Here is a 24,392-nt window from a genome sequence, read left to right as displayed (position 1 = left end):
GGGCTCTGTGCTGACAGCTCAGAGCCTGGAGCCTGTTTCAGATTCTGTGTCTCCCTCTCTCTCTGACCCTCCCCCGTTCATGCTCTGTCTCTCTCTGTCTCAAAAATAAATAAATGTTAAAAAAAATTTTTTTTAATAAAAAATAAATGGTAAACACCATCACATAGTAACCTGAGTTCTCCAACCTTCAGTTGTTTACATGAGGCTGGGATACACAAAACAAATAGACACATGGGATCCACACAGGAGGAGCCCTCACTAACCTTGATGTCCCCTGACAGTGTTGGTGGGGGGAGACCATAGCCAAGGGGCCAATCCCAATGAAAAGCTAGAATAGGATTGATCTAGACTGTGCCTGATGGATAAAAGACTTAAATTTAGAATAGAAACTCTTCAATCCTGGCCAATCTTTTAGTAACTACCTAAAGGGAGTGATTCATTCATTTACATGGATCAGTTTGGGGTAAGACCTGCTATTGTTGTTTTCTTATCTTATTATTTGTCTTGCTATATGAGTTTAGGGGTAAAAGGACGTCATTACAAATATAAGAGAGTTAGTCCAGCCTCTGCTACACAAGAGACACTCAAAAATATTAGTCTTTCTCCTTTCTGTTTTCCTTGCTGATCCTGTTACAATTATCAGGAAGTTCACCTCTGGCAAGAATAATGGCACATTTTTCTAGAATTTACATAGCATTCAGGAGCCTGTGGCTTCATGGAAAGTCTCTTTAAAATATCAAATCTTTTGGGGCACTTGGGTGGCTCAGTCGGTTAAGCATCCAACTTCGGCTCAGGTCATGATCTTGCGGTCTGTGAGTTCAAGCCCTGCATCAGGCTCTGTGCTGACAGCTCTGAGCCTGGAACCTGCTTCAGATTCTGTGTCTCCCTCTCTCTCTGCCCCTCCCTCGCTCGTGCTCTGTCTCTCTTGCTCTCAAAAATAAATAAAACATTTAAAAAAAATTTTTTTTAATTTCAAATCTTTTAACAATAACTTTCCAATGCAATAATTTTTCCAAGAATAAGCTTGAAATTTCTAACAGGAACACCAGGAAGGTAAAGACCTCTACCACATGTTTGAGCTTTGATTTTAGGAGGCAAGTGAACAAAAGTAACAGGTCTATAAGTTTGTCATAGCTTAGGAAGACTCCAAAATCTTACCTTAACTGGAGATTTTTACCAACGTTTAAAAAAAAGAAAATAGTAACGAGATTTCCTCTGCAGCCTTCAAGGGTTACACACACCCCACCCTCTGTGTGCTAGTAGTGGTGGGGGAGCAGTGTTTGAGATTGAGCTGGTACACACTGGGAGAGCCATGCTCGTTTTTTAAACATTGAAATACTTCCATTTGAGATGGTAACTAGCTGTGGTCTGAGCCCCTAGTTCCTCCTGGTGCGCTGGCTGTTCCAGCAGGAGACAGTCTCTGGAGGTCCTGGCCCACTGCTGGGATTGGGGGCAGGGGGCAGGGACTAAGCCTAGCAGAAGGGACGGCACCCTGAGCAGGGACCAGATCCTAGCAGAAGGGACGGCACCCTGATAACACAGCCAGCAGTGCCTCACCCCCATCGTGGACCCCCAAGGCTGCTTTGCTCCCTGCTCTTCCTTCCAGACCCCCTCCCCCTTACTAGTCTCTTTTCCATCTACCTCCTGCTTCACAGGCATGTGTGGTCTCACAGGAACATGACCTAAGAGGAAGGCCCTTAAACCTCCAGTCAAATGACATGCAATCAAGGTATCATTCCCAAAACGCCTAGAGAATCTCTGTGTTATGCTCTATTATGGGCCGAATTTCTTCTTTTAATGTTCTAAATATCAAATTCCATGTAATCAGACCAATTATGTTCCTTCACCTTTGTCAATATATCTCACTGGGTTCCCCACTTTGGCTCTGTCCAAGCCAAACAAAACAAATGCCTCTGTTTTTTTCAAGTTAGGAAAGATCTTTAAGAAGAAGGGATACTTGGATTTGAAACCCGAACACATGATTGCCTGCCTCAGTTCTAAAGTACATAGGAAATTCTGAACTTAGCTTTTTATCCTGAGAAGTCTATCAGGAAGGGAAAAGAAAGCACAGGCTGAAAGGACACAATTTTAGATTCACTCACTCACCTAAGCTGTCAACAAGATGGGTTCTAGGACAATTGCTAAAGAAGGAAATTTTATTTTTGCATTGGGAACCACCTCCCCTCTATGTATATGGACCCTGTTCTCCTCATGGGAGTCATTCCAGCTCTCCCATCTTGGTATCATGAATCCTCCCAAAAAAGGGGGAGGCTTAGAAGGTAACCTGACCTAGACTGATTCTTGGCTCTGACACCAGCTGCTGGGCTCTGGGAAAGTTGTGTAGCCAGGCTCACATTCAGCTTCTTCATCGGAAGAATGAGCATGCCAACAGTTTCTCTGTGACAGAATACTTCTACATATTAATCTGTAAGTTTCCGCCCGTCTGCCTGTGCTCACCAAATTCTTTCAACTGAATACCCAGGACGTCTTCCAGTTCCCTCAGCCTCATCACATAGAGATGAGTCACTCAGCACAAACAAGAAGAACAAGAAGAAAACAACAGTAAGTACTTAGTGTAGGGCAGAAAAATTCAAGATTCTGCTACACTCTTGCAGAGGAAATGTGCTCACGTGCAGGGACAAGAGAAGCAGCATACTGGGAAAGAGGGGGAAGAGACAGGGCTCACACAGACTGGAGAGGGAGGAATGGGAGAACCATGAAAACCACCATCCAACTTGAGTATGACACAACAGCTAAATGGAAGGTGACTGACAAATGAGCTATCCCCTCGGCTGATATCTAGAGAAGACACAAATTTCCAATGTTGGTTCATCTACTTTAAAGTGACATTTATCTTTGCCACCACAAACTCTCCCCAGAAATTCAAAAACACACATACCCCAAAATATGTGTCATGCAGTGATACATATCTGTCTCATGGTTCTGAACACTCCCATGAGCCCCCAAAGCAAAGACTCGTACACTTTGTGGACGCTGGTGATACAAAAGGAAAGCTACCTCCTGATGTTCCTCCAGTAGGATGACTGAGCATTAGATGAAATCATACTCTCAGTCTGGCCATAGTAGTAATGTTACCTGTTTCGGTTTCTTTTTTTTAAGTTTATTTATTTATTTTGAAAGAGAAACAGAGAGAGCGCACACATGCACAAGTGGAGGAGGGGCACAGAGAAAAGGAGAGAGAGAATCCCAAGAAGGCTCTGCATTGTCAATACAGAGCCCAACGTAGGGCTCAAACCCACGAACCATGAGGTCATGACCTGAGTCTAAATCAAGAGTCAGACACTCAACCAAATGAGCCACCCAGGTGCCCCAAAAGTAACGTTACCTGTTTTTAATCTTAATTGGTTCACTTACCAGTTTGCCATAGCATGGCACCATGGATTCTTCTGTGAAATTTCACAGTGTTCTTGTGAGTCAATCAAGGACACTAATTAAATATGGGCATGCATGTGCTTTGCTCTTTGCACTCTGAACACCAGTGCAGCTCACCAGACACAGACTTGCCAGTCTGCAGCAGAGACAGGGGCCCACACAATGATGAATAGTCTAAGCCTTCCTCCTTTTCACCCCCAGAAGCTCATGCAAACACTACCATATAACTGATGCCATACTGGTAAGGAGAAAAGGGAGAGGAAGCACCCCTGGGTTTATCTTAAAGATACAATTTAAACTAAATTGTTTCAAAAAAGAACAGAGGAACAAAGCATTAGCAGTCAAGTTAAATGTGTAATCTTACATGACCCTCAACCCATAGAAGAATTATGATATATGAAAGGTGTTGTGTTAGTTGCCTTCTATGTCCCCTCCTAAGTCAGGATGTTAAAGAAGATCCCCTAATATTTAGACTTTAAAATTCCTTCCTTACTCAAAGTGCAGGGTTTCCATTGGTGGAAATTCAGGCACCAAAAGAAGCAGTAGGGAAATATTGTTGAGCTGGGACTTTCTGGAGCCTTGGTTCTCAATGTATGGTTTATAGACCAACATCATCAACAACAGCTGAGAGCTTATTAGAACCAGAGACACACAGGTCCCACCACAGTTGATCTGAATTAGAATGTGCTTTACGATACAATTCCCAGGTGATTTGTGTGCACATTACATTTCAGAAGCAATGTCTAAAGGGTCAGACAGAATCCCTCTCTAATCATATAAAGCATGTGGCTGCCCTCCCAACTTTTCAATAAGTCAAGAGGACCACCATATATAACATCCTATTTCTAAAACGTTTATGGGTTAAAGCTAAAAAAACAAAATACTCAGAAAGAGCCATTCTCATATCTATCATTGGCAAACGTATTAAACATTCGCTGAGAAAAATACAAGCATATGCTTACTGTTCCATCACACTGGCCATCCTTAATCCTCAGATACATCCCTGCATTTTTCACACTTTCAAACATGCAAATACCAGAGCTGATTTTATGCACTTTCCAGTAGGATTTCTCAGACTGGCTTCCCACTCCAGTGCAGCTCCCATCAGGCTGGAGACACAGGGCTTGGCACAGACTCGTAGCAAGTAGGACCACAGCACTGTTCAGGAACACGCCCTTCAGGATGACATACAGAACAGAAGGCAGTAAATAACAAGCTCATGTTTTGCTAAAAGAAGATGGCAAGAGAGCCCATTCTTTTACAGAAGTTATAGTGATCAGAATCTTACCAGAAACTTGTTGGCTAAAAATGAGCAAAATAAGGAATAATTTAACTACTATGCAAAACTATACAAAATTAAGGGAGGTTCTCTGGCTCATTATAATATACAACAATTATTATTCATTGAGAATAAAGGATCAGTATTTAATGCTACAGAGATTTAAAAAAGATAAAAAACCACAAATACTTCTCTTGAGAAATTTATAATCAATATAAACAAATAATTATAATATTAATACAAAGCAGAATAAAAACAGTGTACTACAAGTGTACCTGAATTATAGGATGCACCTTATTAGGTGCATATTAGGTCAATGTACATATGTAGGAATGAATGAATAAAAAGAGATATCAAATACAACTAAAGTATTTTTAAGTAAATCCTAGGCAACCAATAACTTAAGAAGATGTAAAAAAATCTTGAAAGTTTATTAGAATACACTAATACTGTGCAGAAATAGATAAAATACATAAACACACAAGTCACTGAGGACAAAATACAAATGGCAAATAAACATTAAAAAAAAAAGGCAGTTCACCCTAGCTTATTACTCTAAAAATTGTCAAAAGTTTTTTTAAAGACCATACTCAACACCAAGTTCAACAAGATGGATCCTCTCCTACACTGCAAAAGGAATTGGGTAGTAAAGAAATTAAGGAAAAAAAGAAACAAACAAAAACAGACTCTTAAATACAGAGAACAAACCAGTGGTTGCCAGAGGAGTCGGGGATGGGAGAATGGGTGAAATAGATAAAGGGAATTAAAAGCACACTTTCTCTGATGAGCACTGAGAAATGTATAGAATTGTTGAATCATTATATTGCACACCTGAAACTCATGTAACACTGTATGTTAATTATATTTCAATTAAAAAAGAGAAAGAAATTAACTTTGCTCACACAGGTCTGGCCTTTGCCTTTGGATTCTGAAAGGTAATTTCTAAACCTTTGGATTGCTATGCTTGATAGGAGTTTTTTTGTTTGCTTGATGGTCTTGAACCAGTCACATAGTAAAAATCTGAATTAGGGTGGCAGTTTTGAGTCACAAGATGTCAGCTGACCTCCTCTGAGGCTGGAGACTGAGATCAGCAACATGGACTCTTTGTATGATTGAACCCCAATCAAGACTGCACACCAAGGCTCATGGGAGATTTCTGAATGGCAATACTCCACGCATATTGTCACATATCAATGCTGAGAAACAAATGCTGTCCTCACTCTATAGGGAGAGGACAACTAGAAGTTGCACCATTTGGTACTTTCTATGTGTCTCTTCCCTTAGATGATTTTAACCTGTATCCTTTTTCTGTGATAAACCATAACCACGAGTATGACAACTTCCAGTAAGTTCTGAGCTATTTTACTAAATTATCAAAACTTGATAGTGGTCTCAAGGACCCTGTAACTCTGAAGTGTGTGTCAGATGTGAGGGTAGTCATATGAGCTGTCCCCTTTTAACTTCACAGTTGGTTTAATGTTCACAGGATTTAAAATTAGTACATTTCTGGAAAGAAAGTTGGCAGTATGTTCCCATAGTCTTAAAGGCTTCATATTCTGACCCTTAAATTCAATTTCAAATCATTTAAGCTAAGCAAATAGCCAAATAGGTCAAAGTATGTCAAAGTATATTTTGCAGTAACATATGCAGAGGTGGTAAAATGAAGAGATTAAGATTAAACACCCAGGGGCATGTGGATGGCTCAGACAGTTAAGTGCCCAACTCTTGGTTTCGGTCAGGTCATGATCTTACCATTCAAGGGTTTGAGCCCCACATCAAACTCTGCACTGAGAGTGGGAGCTGCATGGGATTCTCTCTCTCTCTGCCCTTTTCCTGTTTTCTCATTCTCTCTCTCTCTCTCTCTCAAAAATAAATAAACTTAAAAAAATTAAAAATCCAATGATAGAGAGAGATTGATACATAAACAAACATATACATATACCTTATGTTTGGGTATAAAAATCATGTTGTTTTGGGAAAAATAATATTGTCATGAAGTGTTTATTATATAGTAAGCATAAAAAGTTTTGAAGACAAATTGACTTTGATTTGAATCACGATCCACCATTTATCCACTAGTTATGCTACACTAGTCAGATTTTAGCTTCTCGGAAAATCTTTTCTTCTATTTAAAATACAAATAATAGTATCTGTCACTATTTTTAGGATGATTAAATATAAGTTTGTATGTGGTAAAGCTCTCAGTAAAGTGCTTGGCACAAAATAGGCAAAATGGTAGGTATTGTTTTATTATGATAACAATAATATTTTTAAGATAAACTCAGAAGCACATACTATAAGGAAAGAAGCATAAAATGATCACACATATACAACACTCAAAGAGTGTAAATATTCTAATTGTTAGAAAAGTTAAATATATACATTTGATTCCCAAATGTAAGAGTCTCTAAATTTGTACTAAGAATTCCCACATTTATGGTTTTCACCTACAAATTCAATTGAATAAAGGATGTCACTCCTATCAGTTCCAGTGCTGCTAAAGCTATGATCCCTATTGCCTTCCACAGTCTGGGTAAACAGAATGGCAATAGGCATCAATGCCACCTAGTGGGAAAGAGATCTGATTACTCCATTCTGACTCCAGAGCTTTCCTCAATAGAGCGAAATAAAGTAGGTATTTAGCAATATAAACTTTAATGACTTTCCACCATTTTACCTTGACAAAAACCACAAATTCTTTTGAAAGGTCTGCGTAGCCTGCTGATGATTCAGCAGCTATTTTGCCATGACGATCAAAAATAACCGTTTGACCAGGAACCAATGCTGACTCAAGAAGTGCACAACGGTTGGGCTGATAAAGCACTCGCAGCTCAGTGCAGGCTCCACCACTAGCCTAAAAGAAAAAGAAACAAACAAGCAAGCAAACTCTGAATTAGCAATAGAAAATAATTAAATTTGAAATGTTTGCACATTCTATGTATGTACAGGTCTATTCCCCTCTATAGACTCCTCATATTATCTATCACATGCTTTTGTCATTTAATTGTTTTGATTTTCCAGCCTGATTTCCAGGGTCTTATTCCAAGAACTTTCTGTTGATTTCTCAGAACTCATGGAAGAGTACCAGGTAACAACAAAAAAACTTCAGCAGCAGGAGAATTTAATGAGTTACTGTATTCTGTTGTTTATTTTTCATTTCTTCATTTGTGTTCTCCTAACTCAAGACTCTTTTGGACCAAAAGCTGAAATTAACAGGCACGCATTATTAGGTTTTGTTTACAAAAAAATTAAGCAAATCGAGGAGGTTATGCTACAGGGAAACATTCCTGGCTCAAACTACTATTTGAGATTTTACCCCATTTCCCCTCAGTGCCTTGGGGAGGCATTGGGCCTGAAAAGGAAGGACACATGGGTGTCCTTGAAAGGCTTGGCCCATGGCACTCACTAAAGCTACCAAACTCAGCAAAGTGCTCTTGTGTAAGTGTGGTAGGTAAGCAACAGGGCTATTCATCTCCAAGAAGCCATGTGATGTTTGATGAGTACATCAGCAGTTACTGGTGTGGACTGAAGCCAAAAGGGCTGTTACTGGGTATTCCCAGACCCCCATACCAGGAAAAGTCTTGTGTGTAACAAGATGAGTCTCGTCGTAACTAAGATGGAAACTCTCACCAACCTAATGGGTTAGGGGCTTGGAAGTAAATTTAATTTGAGTTTAGAAAAATAAATTTCTCAAACTCTTGATCTAATTAAGTAGATTTCATACTTACTACATTCTTATTTATAAGCACTTACTATGACCAGGATCTGTGCTGAGCAGAACGTGCTACAAAGTACAGCACAGGATGACGTGCTAAGTCCAGAGCAGAGGAGAAAACACTTTGTAAAGAAAATTTGACGGATTATCATTTAGCCTGAATTTCAAGCCTACAAATTATATACGTTTTTTTCAATAATTATTATTTTCCCTTAAGTTAAATAACACGCTACGAGTCAAAAATCATGTAATATTATATAGCATTACATGAAAAGCTGTAGCATGAGTGCTAGAATCAGAATGCCAGTGTTCAATTCCTGCTTCCACATTTACTGCCTATGTGACCTTGAGCCACTCACTTCATCCTCCTACACATCAGGTTCCTCTTCTGTTAAACAGGGATAATAACGGATTCTCTCACAGGGCAGATATAAAGATTAAGCGTTATAACACATATTAAACATTTTACAACAGTGCATGACAGCTATCCTATGCGGTCTCATTTTTCAAAATAAATAACATGCATATATTTTTTAAAACAGCTTTATATATTAAAAGCTACTTTTCAAACCTAAACTAAGCAATACAAAGCATCCTTAGGTGACGTTATTAGTATTTCTTCCCCAATAATATGCTCCTTGAAGGGACCTTTGAGAAATCAGATCGTCCCCTTTTGGAGGCTTATTAATACTTTGAATGTTATCAGAAAAGTGGTCTAGTTTTCTTGTCTAAATTTTAATTGCTGAAATTAGGACCATTTATGCAACAGAATATCAAAAGTTAGTTAGACAAAACAGAATAATGAAAAGGGTGAAAGGGAAAGCCAAAGGAAATACAATTTGATAATCTTATAAAAATAAATTATATATGGATACAACACTATTGATAAACAGCAAATAAACAAAATCACTACGCACCATTCCGGTGACAGTGCTGTTGTCAACAGCAAGAGAAAGATGCCTGATTACATGACTCTGGAAAATGCACATATTTCCTTTGTTGAAAATAACATCAAAGAGACCTGGAAAACATTTTAGGTATTAGCAAGTAGTAATTCATGCTTTTAAAGTATTTTTTCTTGTTCAATTATACACTGAAACCTCCTGATAAGACATTTTACGATACCTCTCAGTTGAATATTTTTAATTAGTCAAAAGACAGAATGCCACTAACCTTTGATTGTCTACAAGTTGCTTGGCAATTTGGTGGAATTTCCATGGAAAATCCCTAATGCCTTTCCATGTTAATCAGTAAGCCCTGATACAACCCCAAAGAATAACACCTGACAGAACTGATTCCAGGAAGATAAATTATCCTGGTGCAAAAAAAAAAAAAAATCCATTCCATAAATCTCAGGGACTTGAGGTAAAATAACACATTATAATATAATAATGCATTACAAATACATATGACTTGAGCATTAGTGACTGCTTTGTAGGATTACGATGATTAAGATAATGGCATCATATATCTGGTTATTTTCAGTTTTCAATATACTGTTTTTTTAAGTAGGCTTCACACCCAGTACAGAGCCCAATGTGGGGCTTGAACTCATGACCCCAAGATCAAGACCTGAGCTGAGATCAAGAGTCAGATGCTCAACTGACTGAGCCACCCAGGCACCCCAGGTTCTCAATATACTTTTATATACCTTTTTATCTTAAAATGTATGCTTCTTCAAGGCATGAATTTTTGTCTACTCTGCATACATCCATATAACTGCACTTAGAACAGTGTGTAGAACATAGTAATTTCTCAAGAAATATTCTTTAGTCAATTAAATCATATATATATATATATATATATACACACACATATGCATATATATGTATGTGTGTGTGTGTGTGTGTGTATAAGTATATATTAACAGATCCAGAGAGAAACTGACAGACTACAATAATGTAAGGAACTTTAACACCTGACTTATAACAATGAATATATCTAAACAAAGAAATCAATAAGGAAACATTGCCTTTAAACAATATGTTAAACTAGATGGACTTAAAAGACATACACAGAACATTCTATTCAAGATCAGCAGAATACATATTCTTCTCAAGTGTACATGAAACATCCTCTAGGGCAGATCATATGTTAGGCCAAAAATAAGTCTCAGTAAATTCAAGAATATCAAAATCATATCAAGAATCTTCTCTGACTACAATGATATAAAACTAAGAAACCAAGTACAAGAAGAAAACAGAAATCCACAAAAATGTGATGATTAAAGAACATGTGGGTCACCTGGTGGCTCAGTCAGTTAAGCGACTGACTCTTGATTTCAGCTCATGTCATTCATGATCTCATGGTTCTCATGATCTCATGATCTCATACACTGTATGCTAACTAACTGGAATTTAAATATTTTTTTTAAAAAAAGAGGGAAGATCATAGCAGTGCAGGCCTAAATCAAAAAATAAGAAATATCTCCAACAATCTAACTTCATGTTAGAATCTAGATGTAAGACTCTAGTTCTGGTTCTGGCAATAAAGAGTTCAATAATTCATTCAACCACTATTTACTGACCACTTACTATGTGCATGCAATATTTTAAGTTGTAACCTAGATAAAGATTCTCAGTGTTCTTACCTGTCCAACATTCTTATCTTTACAAACAAGAGGTGGGGCTCCTGAGTGGCTCAGTCAGTTAAGGAGAGAACTTTTGATTTCAGCCCAGGTCACGCTCTCCACTTCATGAGATTGAGCCCCATAGGGGGCTCCACACTGACAGTGCACAGAGCTTGTTTCTGATTCTCTCTCTCCCTCTCCCCCTGCCCTTCCTCGACTTGCACTTGCTCTCCCTCAAGTAAAGAAACTTTAAAAAATAAAAACAAGAAGTAAGTCTATATAATCTTAAGTTCCTGGCTAATTCTAACATCCACTGGATCTAGTCACACTAATGTCACCAAAACGAACTCTAATTGCCAAAATCCAACAGAAGCGTTTCAGTCCTTATTTGGCTTTGCCTCTCTATTCCATCTGAACCTGCAGGCACCTTTTGAAACTTCACAATCGCCCTCCTCACTAACTTCCTTCTCAATTGCCCTTTTCATGCACAGGGTTCTGTCCTCAGCTGATTAACCTTCTCACTTTTCACTGGCTCCCTGGAAAGTTTCTTTTGATAATCCATAAAGTGATAAATGCCAAGTAAAATCTAAACCACCCCCTCAACATCAGCTCATATATATTACTTCTGTTAAACATAAACAACTGGGTATGTCACAGACACTTCAAACTCAATATATACAAACGAGAGCTCACAATTTCCCCTACATTCCTAGCTTCCCAATGTACTCCTCCTAAATCTTCTGTATCTCCGCTTTAGTTGGCGATCCCATCAACAATTTAATCACCCAACTCAGAAACCTGAGAGTAACCTTTGCCCTTAATACTCCTTTACCAATAAATGATGAAAGCCTGCCAATCTTATCTCCTAGAAATTCTTCAAAGCATCCCCTCTACTCTACCAATATTCCCACTGAAGTATTTTAGGTCCTCATCATCTTCTGCTTGACATGTTACAAGAGGCTTCTAACTGATCACTCCTTCTCTAATCTCCCTGCACATCCTGAAATCTTACCTCCACTTAGCTATCAAAGTATTTCTATTCTACTTCAAATCCATTAACAGCTATGTCCCACCCATAGGAGGGAATAAAAGAAGTTGCCTTCAGACATACACTGGCCCTTCTCTCTCAGATATTTGTATAGGGGCCACAGACTAGTCATGGAAGGGGATGGTTTGACTTACACATTGCAGTAGACACCTTTTGATGACCAGCAGACTACTTTTAACACAATATTCTTGTGGTATTGGAATAAAGGGTTTAAAACATGCTTTACGGTCTCTAGAGTAAAACATCAGATTTAGCACTCTCTATTGCAACACTCAAAAAGATACAGGAGTGCTGATTCATAGGGGCATGAACCCCAAAGTTTATAGCAGCACTTTCAACAATAGCCAAATTAAGGAAAGAGCCCGAATGTCCATTGACTGATGAATGAATAAAGAAGATTTGGTTTGTATATTCAAAGGAATACTACTTGGCTATGAGAAAGAATGATCCTACCATTTGCAACAACGTGGATGGAACTGGAGGGTATTATGCTAAGTGAGGTAAGTCAGTCAGAGAAAGACAGATACCATATGTTTTCACTCTTATGTGGATCCTGAGAAACTTAACAGAAGACCATGGGGGAAGGGAAGGGAAGAAAATAGTTGCAAACAGAGACGGAGGTAAGCCATAAGATACTCTTAAATACAGAGAACAAACAGAGGGTTGATGGGGGAGAAGGGAAAATGGGTGATGGGCACTGAGGAGGGCACTTGTTGGGATGAGCACTGGGTGTTGTATGTAAGCAATGAATCATGGGAATCTACCCCCAAAACCAAGAACACACTGTATACACTCTATGTTAGCTAACTTGACAATAAATTATATTTAAAAAAATTCATCTTGGATCTACAATTGGATTCTGAGTTAAGAAATTCAGCAATTTACAAAACAAAATAGCCCTGATTTGCTGAAGACTGGTATAAGTGTTAGTCTCACCTCTATGTGTCAACTCAGAGAGAGTTACACGAGGTCAGAGAGCAAAGTGAGCAGCCATATCCAAACCATGAACACGTACTTCTGACATCCAGAGTTCTCTTCTTCCTTTATATCTCCTTTCCCTAATCTTTCTGAATTCAGGGACTTAGGTTCACTTTAAAGGAGACTGAATAAGACAACATCCATCCTAGAGCACATTCTTTTTCAATTTAAAGCCAAGGAAGTCCTTCCAAGTCCTCTCCCTAAAATAGAAGAGCAAAACCAATGGCTTTTTGATCTCAGAGAAATGCACCTAGGATATGGTAAGAGCTGGAGCAGAAGACAAAGTGGCCAACGTGTATCCACTGCTACACTCTTGAAATTATAAGTATTTTTTCATTTGCTTTATTAGTACCTAGTAGCAGACAACCAGACAAACAAAAAAATTACAGCTGATCACTACCTAGTGAATCACCCATTCACTAGAAATAGGGCTTAAAAATGAGTAGATCAACTGCTAACAATAATCTAAGAGAAGAATTCTAGTAGTACCTACACAGAATCCTACCTACACAGACAGAACACGAAAGATAATACAAAGAAGGAGTAAGTTCTAGAAAAGGCTGTATTTTTTGTTATTCAAAAAAAAAAGTAGAGAATAAACAGCACAAGAACTTTCGTTTAAGGGGAAGAGGAAAATTAGCCTCCTTGGTATACCATGTAAACTATTTGATCAAGAAACAATGAAAAACTACAGAAAATCTTCTCTTCAAAGTCCTGAGAAGATTCAATCTATCTCTCCTATGAAACAATACTCCTTAAATTCCTACATCCCAATTAATTGTAACTGAAACTGGAAATTATCAAGCATGCATTACAGGTATAGTTACCATACAATTGTCCAACCAGGATACTTTTGAGAGTAAAATGGGATGCCAATCAGACAGAAAACAGATTCAAACAAGAACATGCAAACGAGAGTGTGTGGTCCTTTTAACTTATGCAATGCTTTACACAAGAAAAAGACCTTAGCCTTACATTTTAAAATTGGATAATAAGTGTGTGTTTGTAAGTTTCAAGCGTATATTAAAGTTAAAGCATCCATTTTTTATTATTAATTCTGCCTTAATGACAAAGTGTAATGAGTCTAAGACCCTCATGCACCACTAATGAGAGTATATACAACTGATATAACTGATATATTTAAAGGGCTGATATAACTCTTCTGAAAAGAGATGGGGCAATCTATAAAAAGAGGCTTAAAAATCTTGGGTGAAAGGAGAAACCAAAGGAAAATCAAAATAAATCCTGAAACAAATGAACATGGAAACACAGCACACCAAAACTTATGGGACGCAGCAAAAGCTGTTCTAAGAGGGTTAGGTGTAGCAATATGTGCCCACATTTTAGAAAAGAAAGATCTTAGGGCACCTTGATGGCTCAGTTGATTAAGCGACCAACTCTTGATTTTAGCTCTGGTCATGATCTCCAGGTTCGTGAGATAAAGCCTCAAGTCAGACTCTGCACTGACATCATGGAACCTGTCAACATGGAAGCCTAGAGCCAGAAGAAGGTAGATCAAATTAAAGACTGGAGAAGAAATAGATGGTATAGAAACAAACAAACAAACAACAGTATAACACATCAATGAACCTAACGGTTATTTCTTCAAAATAATTATAAAATTAATAAACTCCTAGCCAGGCTTATCAAAAAGAAAAGAGAAGGAACCCAAATAGATAAAATCATGAATGAAAGGGGAAAGACCACAGCCAATACCACAGAAATACAAACAATTATAAGAATATATTATGAAAAATTAAATGCCAACAAACTGGGCAACCTGGAAGAAATGGATGAACTCCTAGAAATATACAAACTACCAAAAGTGAAAACAGAAAGAAACAGAAACTTTGAATAGACCCACAATAAGAAAAGAAATTGGAACAGTAATCAAAAATCTCCCAAGAAACAAAATTTGAGGGCCAGAGGCTTCTCAGGGGAATTCTACCAGACATTTAAAGAAGTGTTAATACCTATTCTTCTTAATCTGTCCTAAAAAACAGAAACATAAGGAAAACTTTCAAACTCATTTTATGAAGCAAGCATTACCATGTCTCCAAAACCAAAGACCCCACTAAAAAGAAGAATTACAGGGCAATATCCCTGAGGAACATGGAGGCAAAAATTCTCAAAAAGATACTATCAAATCAAATTTGACAGTACATTAAAAGAATTACTCACCACGATCAAGTGGGATTTATTTCTGGGCTGCCAGGCTAGTTCAGTATTTACAAATCAATCAGTGTGATACACCACATTAATAAAAGAAAGGATAAGAACCATATGATCCTCTCAATAGATGCAGAAAAAGCATTTGACAAAATACAGCATCCATTCTTGATAAAAACCCTCCACAAAGTAGGGACAGGGAGAACATACCACAACATCACAAAGGCCATATACGAAAAACAGACAATATCATCCTCAAAAGGGAAAAACTGAGAGCCTTTCCCCTACAGTCAGGAACAAAACAACGATGTCCATTCTCACCATTACTATTTAACATAGTACTGGAAGTCTTAGCTTCAGCAATCAGACAACAAAAAGAAATAAGACACATCCAAATTGGCAAGGAAGAAGTTAAACTTTCACTATTTGCAGACAACATGATACTCTATGTAGGAAACCCAAAAGACCCAAATAATTGATAGAACTAATTTAGCAAAGTTGCAGGATATAAAATCAATGTGCAAAAATCTGTTGCATTTCTATACACCAATAACAAAGCATTAGAAAAAGAAATCAAGCAATCAATCCCATGTGCAACTGCACCAAAACAATTAGATACCCAGGAATGAACCTAACCAAAGAGATAAAGGATCAGTACTCTGAAAACTACGGAAGACTTATGAAAGAAATTGAAAAGAACACAATGAAATGGAAAAGCACTCATGCTCATGGATTAAAAGAACAAACATTGTTAAAATGTCTATACTACTCAAAGCAATCTACACATTTAATGCAATCCTTATCAAAATAACACCAGCATTTTTCACAGAGCTAGAATGAACAATCCTACAATTTGTATGGAACCACAAAAGGTTCCACAAAAGGCTACCTGGGAGTAGCCAAAGCAATCCTGAAAAAGAAAACCACAACTGGAGACATCACAATTCCAGACTTCAAGCTACATTATAAAGCTCTAGTCATCAAGACACCATGGTACTGGTACAAAAACAGACACACAGATCAATGGAACAGAAGAGAAAACACAGAAATGGACCCACAACTATATGGTCAACTAACCTTTGACAAAGCAGGGAAGAATATCCAATGAAAAATGACAGTCTGTTCAACAAATGGTATTAGGAAAACTGGACAGCAATATGCAAAAGAATAAAACTGGACCACTTTATTACACTATACACAAAAATAAATTCAAAATGGATGAGAAACCCAATGTGAGACAGGAAACCATCAAATCCTAGAGAAGAACACAGGCAGCAACCTCTTTGACCTCGGCTGGAGCCACTTCTTACCAGACACATCACCAGAGGCAAGGGAAACAAAAGCAAAAATGAACTAATGGGACTTCATCAAGATAAAAAGCTTCTGCACTGTGGAGGAAACAACAAAACAAAAAGTCAGCCTACAGAATTGGAGAAGATATTTCCAAATAACATATCTGATAAAGGTTTAATACCCAAAATCTATAAAGAACTTATCAAACCCAACCCAACACCTGAAAAACAAATTATCCAGTGAAGAAATGGGCAGAAGACATGAATAGACACTTTTCCAAAGAAGACACCCAGCTGGCTAATAGACACATGAAATGACATTCAACATCACTCGTCATCAGGGAAATACAAATCAAAAGCATAATGAGAGGAGCAGCTGGGGGGCTCAGTAGGTTAAGCATCTGACTCTTATTTCATCTCAGGTCATGATCTCACAGTCATGAGACTGAGCCCAGCATCAGGCTTTGTGATGTGCATGGAGCCTGCTTGGGATTGTCTCTTTTCCCTTCTCTTCTCTTCTCTTCTCTTCTCTTCTCTTTCTCTCTCTCTCTCTCTCTCTCTCTCTCTCTCTCTCCTTCCCCTGCTTGCTTTCTCTCTCTCTCTCTCAAAATAAATAAATAATCATTAAAAAAAAAACACCATGAGATACTGCTTCACACCTGTTAGAATGGCTAAAATTAACAACACAGGAAGCAAGATGTGTTGGCAAGGTTGTAGAGAAAGGGGAATCCTCTTGCACTGTTGGTGGGAACGCTGACTGGTGTAGCCACTCTGGAGAACAGTATGGAGGCTCCTCAAAAAGTTAAAAAGAGAACTACCCTATGATCCAGGAATTAACTGCACTACTAGGTATGTACCCAAAGTTACAAAACTACAGTTTCAAAGGGGTATATGCACCCCCAATGTTTACAGCAGCATCAACAACAGCCAAACTATGGAGAGAGACCAAATGTCCACCAACTGATGAATGGATAAAGAACATGAGGTATATGTATACAATGGAATATTACTCAACCATCAAAAATAATTGCAACAACTAGATGTATTAGGCCAAGTGAAATAAGTCAGTCACAGAAAGCCAAATACCATATGATTTCACTCATATGGAATTTAAGAAAGCAAGCAGATGAACATATGGGGGTGGGGGTAAAGAAAGAGGGAAACAAACCATGAGGGACTCTGAAAGACAGAACGAACTGAGGGGTGATGGAGGGAGGTGGGTGGGAGATGGGCTAGATGGGTGATGGGTATTAAGGAGGGCACTTGTTATGATGACCACTGGGTGTTGTATGTAAGTAAATAATCACTGAATTCTACTCCTGAAACTAATATTGCACTGTATGTTAACTAACTAGAATTTAAATAACAATTTGAAAAAGAAAGAAAAAATGAAATAGGAAACAAAAACAATAGGAAAGATTAACTAAGATCTTGAAATAAGGAGTTGGGTTTTTTGAAAAGATAAACAAATTGTCAAATCTTTGGCTGGATTAACCAAGAAAAAAAAAAAGGAGACTCAAATAGGTAAAATTATAAATGAAAAAGAAGACATTACAACTGAAACCACTGAAATACAAAGTGTCATAAAACAATTTTATACCCACAAATTGGAAAACTTAGAAAAAATGGATAAGGTCTTAAAAACATACACTCTAAGAATGAGTCATGAAAAAAAAAAGAAAATTTGAAGAAACCAATAACAAATAAGGAGTTGAATCAGTAATCAAGAATCTCCCAACAAAGAAATGCCCAGGATCTAATGGTTTCACAGGTAAAATTACCAAATATTTAAAGAACAATTAACACCAATATTTCTCAAACATTTCAAAAAAAAAATTTAAAGAAGAGGGAACACTCCCAAACTCATTTTACTAGGCCAGCATTACCCTGTTACCAAGGCCAGATAAGGACACAACAACAACAACAACCACAACAACAACATAAAAGAAAACTACAGGCCAATATTACAGATAAATACAAATGCAAAAATTCTCAACAGAAGAGTAGGAAACTCAATCGGAAGTCACATTAAGAGCATTATACACCATGATCAAGTGGGATTTATCCCTGGCATGCAAACTGTTTCAAAATACTCAAATCAAGAGAGTGACACACTACATTAATTGAATGAAAGACAAAAATCATACAATCATCTATAGATGCAGAAAAAACATTTGAGAAAATTCAGTATCATTTCATGAAAAAAATCTCTCAAAAAGTGGGGATGGGAGAACCTTACCTCTACATAATAAAGACCATGTATGACAAGCCCACAGCTAACATCATAGTCAGTGGTGAAAAACTAAAACAAGTCTAAGATCAGGAAGAAGGCAAGGGTGCCCACTGTCACCAGTACGTATCAGCAGAGTACTGGAAGCCTAGCCTGAGCAAACAGGCAACAAAAAGAAATAAAAAGAATCCAAATTCAGAAGGAAGAAGTAAAATTGTTTCTACTTGCAGGTGATATGAGAGTCTCCACCAAAAATTGTTAGAACTAATAAAACAAATTCAGTAAAGTTGCAGGATACAAAATCAAGGCACAAAAATCAGCTGAGTTTCTATACACTCACAGCAAACTGTCTGAAAAAGAAATGAAGAAAACATTTAAAATAGCATCAAAAACAAGAAAATTCTTAGGAATAAATTTAACTTAGAAAGTGAAAGATCTATACACCAAAACTGTAAGGCAGTGATTAAAAAAATTAAAAAGACATGAATATAAATATATCCCATATTCAGGAATCATAAACTGTTAAAATGTCCATACTACCTGAAGCCATTTATTGTTTCAATACAATTCCTATTAAAATTCCAATGGCATTTTCATAGAAATAGAAAAAAGAATCTTAAAATTTATAAGGAACTGCAAAGACTATAAATAGCCAAAATAATCTTGAGAAAGAACAAAGTAATCTTGAGAAAAAAAAATCATACATCCTAATATTAAACTACATTAGGGCTACAGTAATCAAAGCAGTTTGGTACTGGCATTAAAACAGACACCTAAACCCATGGAACAGAATAGAGAACCAAGAAATAAGCCCACATGTACACCGTCAACTAATACTTGACAAGAGAGTCAAGGAAACTCAATGCAGAAAGGATAGTCTCTTCAATAAGTGGTTCTGGAAAACTGGATGTCCACATACTTTGAAGAACAGTATAAATAGCTCCTTAATGTTGGTCTTGGCAATGATTTTTTGGATATGACAACAAAAGTACAAGCCACAAAATAAAAAGCAACAAGTGGTATTACATCAAACTAAAAGACTTCCACACAGCAAAGGAAACAATCAACAAAATAAAAAGGCAACCTACAGAGAACGGGAGAAAATATTCGCAAACCATATCTCGGATGAGGGACTTATTTCCAAAATATATAAGGAACTCAACGCAATGGCAAAAAAACCCCAAAAAACAAACAACACACACACACACACACACACACACACGATTAACAACAAAAAACACTTCCATTTAAAAATGGATAGGGGCACCTGGGTGGCTCAGTCGGTTGAGCAGCCGACTTTGGCTCAGGTCATGAGCTCACAGTCCGTGCGTTCGAGCCCCGCGTCGGGCTCTGTGCTGACAGCTCAGAGCCTGGAGCCTGTTTCAGATTCTGTGTCTCCCTCTCTCTCTGACCCTCCCCCGTTCACGCTCTCTCTCTGTCTCAAAAATAAATAAACGTTTAAAAAAATTTTTAAATGGATAGAACATTGGAACAGATATTCTTCCAAAGAAGACATACAAATGGCAGAAAGTACAAGAAAAGGTACTCAACACCAACCATCTGGGAAATGTAAATCAGAACCACAATGAGATACCACTTTACACCAAATTAGGATGGCTATTACCAGAAGGACAAGAGATAACAAATGCCTGCAAGGACCTGGAGGAAAGGTTGGTGGGAAGGTGAATTGGTGCAGCTACTGTGGCAAACACTATGGAGTTTCCTCAGGATATTAAAAATAGAATTACTATATGATCCAGCAATATACTTTTTTACAATAAACAAGTATTTTGTTGGGGCAGAGGCTGAAAACTGGCAACTCCTACAGGACAGCTCCTGCCTGTGGACATTTTTTTTTTAATGATTTATTGTCAAGTTAGCTAACATACAGTGTAGTCTTGGCTTCAGGAGTAGATTCCCATGATTCATCACTTACATGAGCACCCAGTGCTCATCTCAACAAGTGCCCATCACCCATTTTTCCCACCCCCTCAAACCCCCAGGCCCATCAACCCTCAGTTTGTTCTCTGTATTTAAGAGTCTCTTACGGTTTGCCTCCCTCTCTGTTTATAACTTGTTTTTCCTTCCCTTCCCCTGTGGTCTTATGTTTCTCAAATTCCACATATGCGTGAAAACATATCTGTCTTTCTCTGACTTATTTCACTCAGCACAATACCCTCCAGTTCCATTCACATTGTTGCAAATGGCAACATTTCATTCTTCCTCATTGCCAAATAGTATTACATTGTATATACATACCACATCTTTATTCATTCATCAGTTGATGGAGATTTGGGTTCTTTCCATAATTTGGCTATTGTTGATAGAACAGCTATAAACATTGGCATATACGTGTGCCTACAAATCAGCACTCCTGTATCCTTTGGATAAACTCCTAGTAGTGCTATTGCTGGGTCATAGGGTAATTCTATTTTTAACTTTTTGAGGAATCTCCACACTGTTTTCCAGAGTGGATGCACCAGTTTGCATTCCCACCAACAGTGCAAGAGGGTTCCCCTTTCTCCACATCCTTGTCAACATCTGTTGTTTCCTGAATTGTTAATTTTAGCCATTCTGACAGATGTGAGGTATGTCATTGTGGTTTTGATTTGTATTTCCCTGATGATGAGCGATGTTGAGCATCTTATCGTGTGTCTGTTGGCCATCTGGAGATCTTCTTTGGAAAAGTGTCTATTCATGTCTTCTGCCAATTTCTTCACTACATTATTTGTTTTTCGGTTGTTGAGTTTGGTTTAGTTCTTTATAGATTTTGGATACTAACCCATTATCTGATATGTCATTTGCAAATATCTTCTCCCATTCTGTCAGTTGCCTTTTACTTTTGTTGATTATTTCCTTTGCTGTGCAGAAGCTTTTTATCTTGATGACGTCCCAATATTTCATTTTCCAGCAATATACTTTTGCGTATATATCCAAAGAATATGAAATCATTATCTTAAAGAGGTATCTGTACTCTTATGTTCATTCACAGTAGCCAGGAAATGGAAAAAAATCTAAGTGTCATTCAACAGATGAATGGATAAGAAAATATATATAGATGTAGATGAATATTTTTCAGCCACAAAAAAGAATGAAATCCTGACATTTGTAACAACATGGATGGACCTTGAGGGTATTATGCTAAGTAAAGGAAGTCATACAGAGAAAATCAGATACCATATGGTTTCACTTATATTGAGAACCAAATTTTTTTTTTTTTGTAAATCTGACACTGAACTGTGGAGAACAAACTGAGGGCTGCTGGAGGGGAGGTGGTTGGGGCATGGATTAAATGGGTGATGGGTATGAAGGAAGGCATTTGTGATGAGCACTGGGTATTGTATGAAAGTGACGAATCACTAAACTGTACACCTGAAACTAATATTACAATGTATGTTAACTGGAATTTAAATAAAGACTTGAAACTACAAAAAAAAAAAAAAGCTGAACTGAGAGAAACGGAGAGCAGACTGGAGGTTGCTAGGCCGAGAGGTGGCGGAAATGAGGAGCCAGTGTACAAATTTCCAGTTATAAGATGAATGAGTTCTGAGGGTGTAATATGCAGCATAGTGACTATTACCAACAATACTGTATCAAATACCTGAAAGTTGCTCAGAGATTGGATCTTGACTGTTCTCACAACAACAAAAACAATTGTAATTATAGGCCATTAACACAAATGTGCAAACTAACCCTAGTGCGGTAATCATTTTGCAATACATACATTTATAAAATCATCATGTTGTGTATCTAAACTTACACATTGTTCTACGTAAATTATGTCTCAATAACTCTGAAGAGTAAAAAGAATTAGTAAAATCAAAACTTGAAAAGACCCCTCACTCCTCCCCAAGTAGATACACCAATCTCATTGGAATGTAAACTCTAAGCAGGCACAGGTTTTGTTTGATTCCTGTAATGTTTCCAACACCCAGACCAGTACTTAAGTGTGTGTCTATGTATGTATATATGTGTTTACATTTAATAAGTCTCTCCTGTGAACAGAATTTATAATTTCTAAAAAAGAAAAAAAAACTAGAAATCTCACTTAAATTATAGTTAGAGTTATCTGCCATGAGTAAGCAAAGTTTAATATAAGAATAGAAATACTTAGTTTTAAGAAAATATATTTATTCAAGTAACCTTTATTAACTCTAAATCTAATATGAAAAACTGTATCATGAATCCAGAAGACGCCAGAGAAATGTAGTAATATTTAATTTTTAAATCATTTTTAATAGGGTTCTTAGTAAAATTAGAAGTATGTGACTTTTTCTATCACTCTAAAGGACAAGTATTTAAAAATCAATAGCCATATTATACATAAGGGGGAATCTACTTTCCCCATGCTAACTCTCACACTCCCCTACACTCCATACCATGGAATAGAGCGCCTTTGGTGCTTTGAAAGAAGCTAGTATTACAGTCTAGGCCCTTTCTGTTCCCAAAGGAGCCACCCTCAGGGAAGGTCCTTTCTGCTGTGCTCTTTGTCACTTGTAAGGGGCAGCTCTTTGTCACTTGTAAGAGTTAATATCCTCATTTGATTCCATCAGCAGTAAGTAATGCTGAGATCTCAATTTCCATGTGTCTGCGTTCTGTATCTTATTCTGTAATTAATTCTGTACACAGGAAGGGAAAAAGGTGGTATTATTTATCAACTCCTCTTCAAATACCCAATTCTTAACAAACAATAAAGACATTCCATTAATATTAGTTACAAAATGAGAACGTCAGTATTACCAACATTATTTTGCCTTCTTAAGGATGTTCTTGCCAGCTGAAAAGTGCTTGAAATCAAAACAGATCTAACTATTGGGAAGTAGATAAGTTTATTATATTTGTAATAACTGAAAAAACTCTTTAAAGTAGTAAAATTCAAAAGAAATATCTGACAAATAGGCACCTATTAAATACTGAATAAAACATAAAAGCTGTAGATTTCTTTATTTTTATGTATATGTTATTTATAATAGAAAGGGGGTTATTTATAATAGAAACCAAAACCTTCATAATAACACTAACAAGGCAATGCAGTAACTACGTGAAGAGAGAAAATAGTTTAAAAATATATATGAAGTTCTGAAAAACTAAGTGTAGGACAAATTCCTAAAGGAAAAGTCTGAACACTGAAGATTTGAATTCCTTCAAGTTAATATATAGTTTTAATGTAATTTTAACAAATTTTCCTTCAGGATTTCTTTTGGAATGATGAAAAAATTTAATGTTAATTTGAAAGAAAAACCATATAGATCAACTCTGATAACTATGATAACTCTGATAACAACTATGCTGTAGTTTGAGTATTTTTTAAGAGCATGTGCAAATCAGGGAGGGGTAGAGAGGTTCCAACGCAGGCTGCATGGTAACAGCAGAGAGCCCCATACAGGGCTCAAACTCATGAGATCACAACCTACCCCTGTAGTTTGAGTATTAAAATGTCAAGTCATGGAGCATCTGGGTGGCTCAGTTGGTTAAGCATCCGACTTAGACTCAGGTCATGATCTCACAATTTGTGGGTTTGAGCCCACATGGGACTCCCTCCTGATAGCTCAGAGCCTGGAGCCTGCTTTGAATTCTGTGTGTGCGTGTCTCTCTCTGCCCCTCCCTCCACTCACGCTTTGCGTCTGTCAAAAATAAACATTAAAAATAAATAAATAAATAAATTAATTAATTAATTAAATAAATAAATAAATAAATAAATAAAACTCAAGTCTTTGAA

At 37.3% G+C, this 24,392-nt stretch overlaps 1 protein-coding gene across 1 annotated transcript in view; it reads right to left on the bottom strand.

Annotated features, from left to right (window-relative positions):
- LOC125156169 (uncharacterized) overlaps positions 1-24,392 on the bottom strand; it is a 61,230-nt gene that overhangs the window by 24,059 nt on the left and 12,779 nt on the right. The window contains exons 6-8 of the mRNA XM_047841958.1: positions 9,305-9,408; positions 7,350-7,526; positions 4,356-4,568 (exon numbers count right to left, since the gene is read on the bottom strand). Coding sequence (XP_047697914.1) covers positions 4,356-4,568; positions 7,350-7,526; positions 9,305-9,408 — 494 coding nt within the window. The remainder of the gene's footprint in view (positions 1-4,355; positions 4,569-7,349; positions 7,527-9,304; positions 9,409-24,392) is intronic.

The sequence above is a fragment of the Prionailurus viverrinus genome, chromosome F2, assembly GCF_022837055.1.
Source record: "Prionailurus viverrinus isolate Anna chromosome F2, UM_Priviv_1.0, whole genome shotgun sequence".
Taxonomy (NCBI): domain Eukaryota; kingdom Metazoa; phylum Chordata; class Mammalia; order Carnivora; family Felidae; genus Prionailurus; species Prionailurus viverrinus.
Note: the sequence above shows the minus strand (reverse complement) of the source record. Positions and strands in the feature narration are given on the sequence as shown.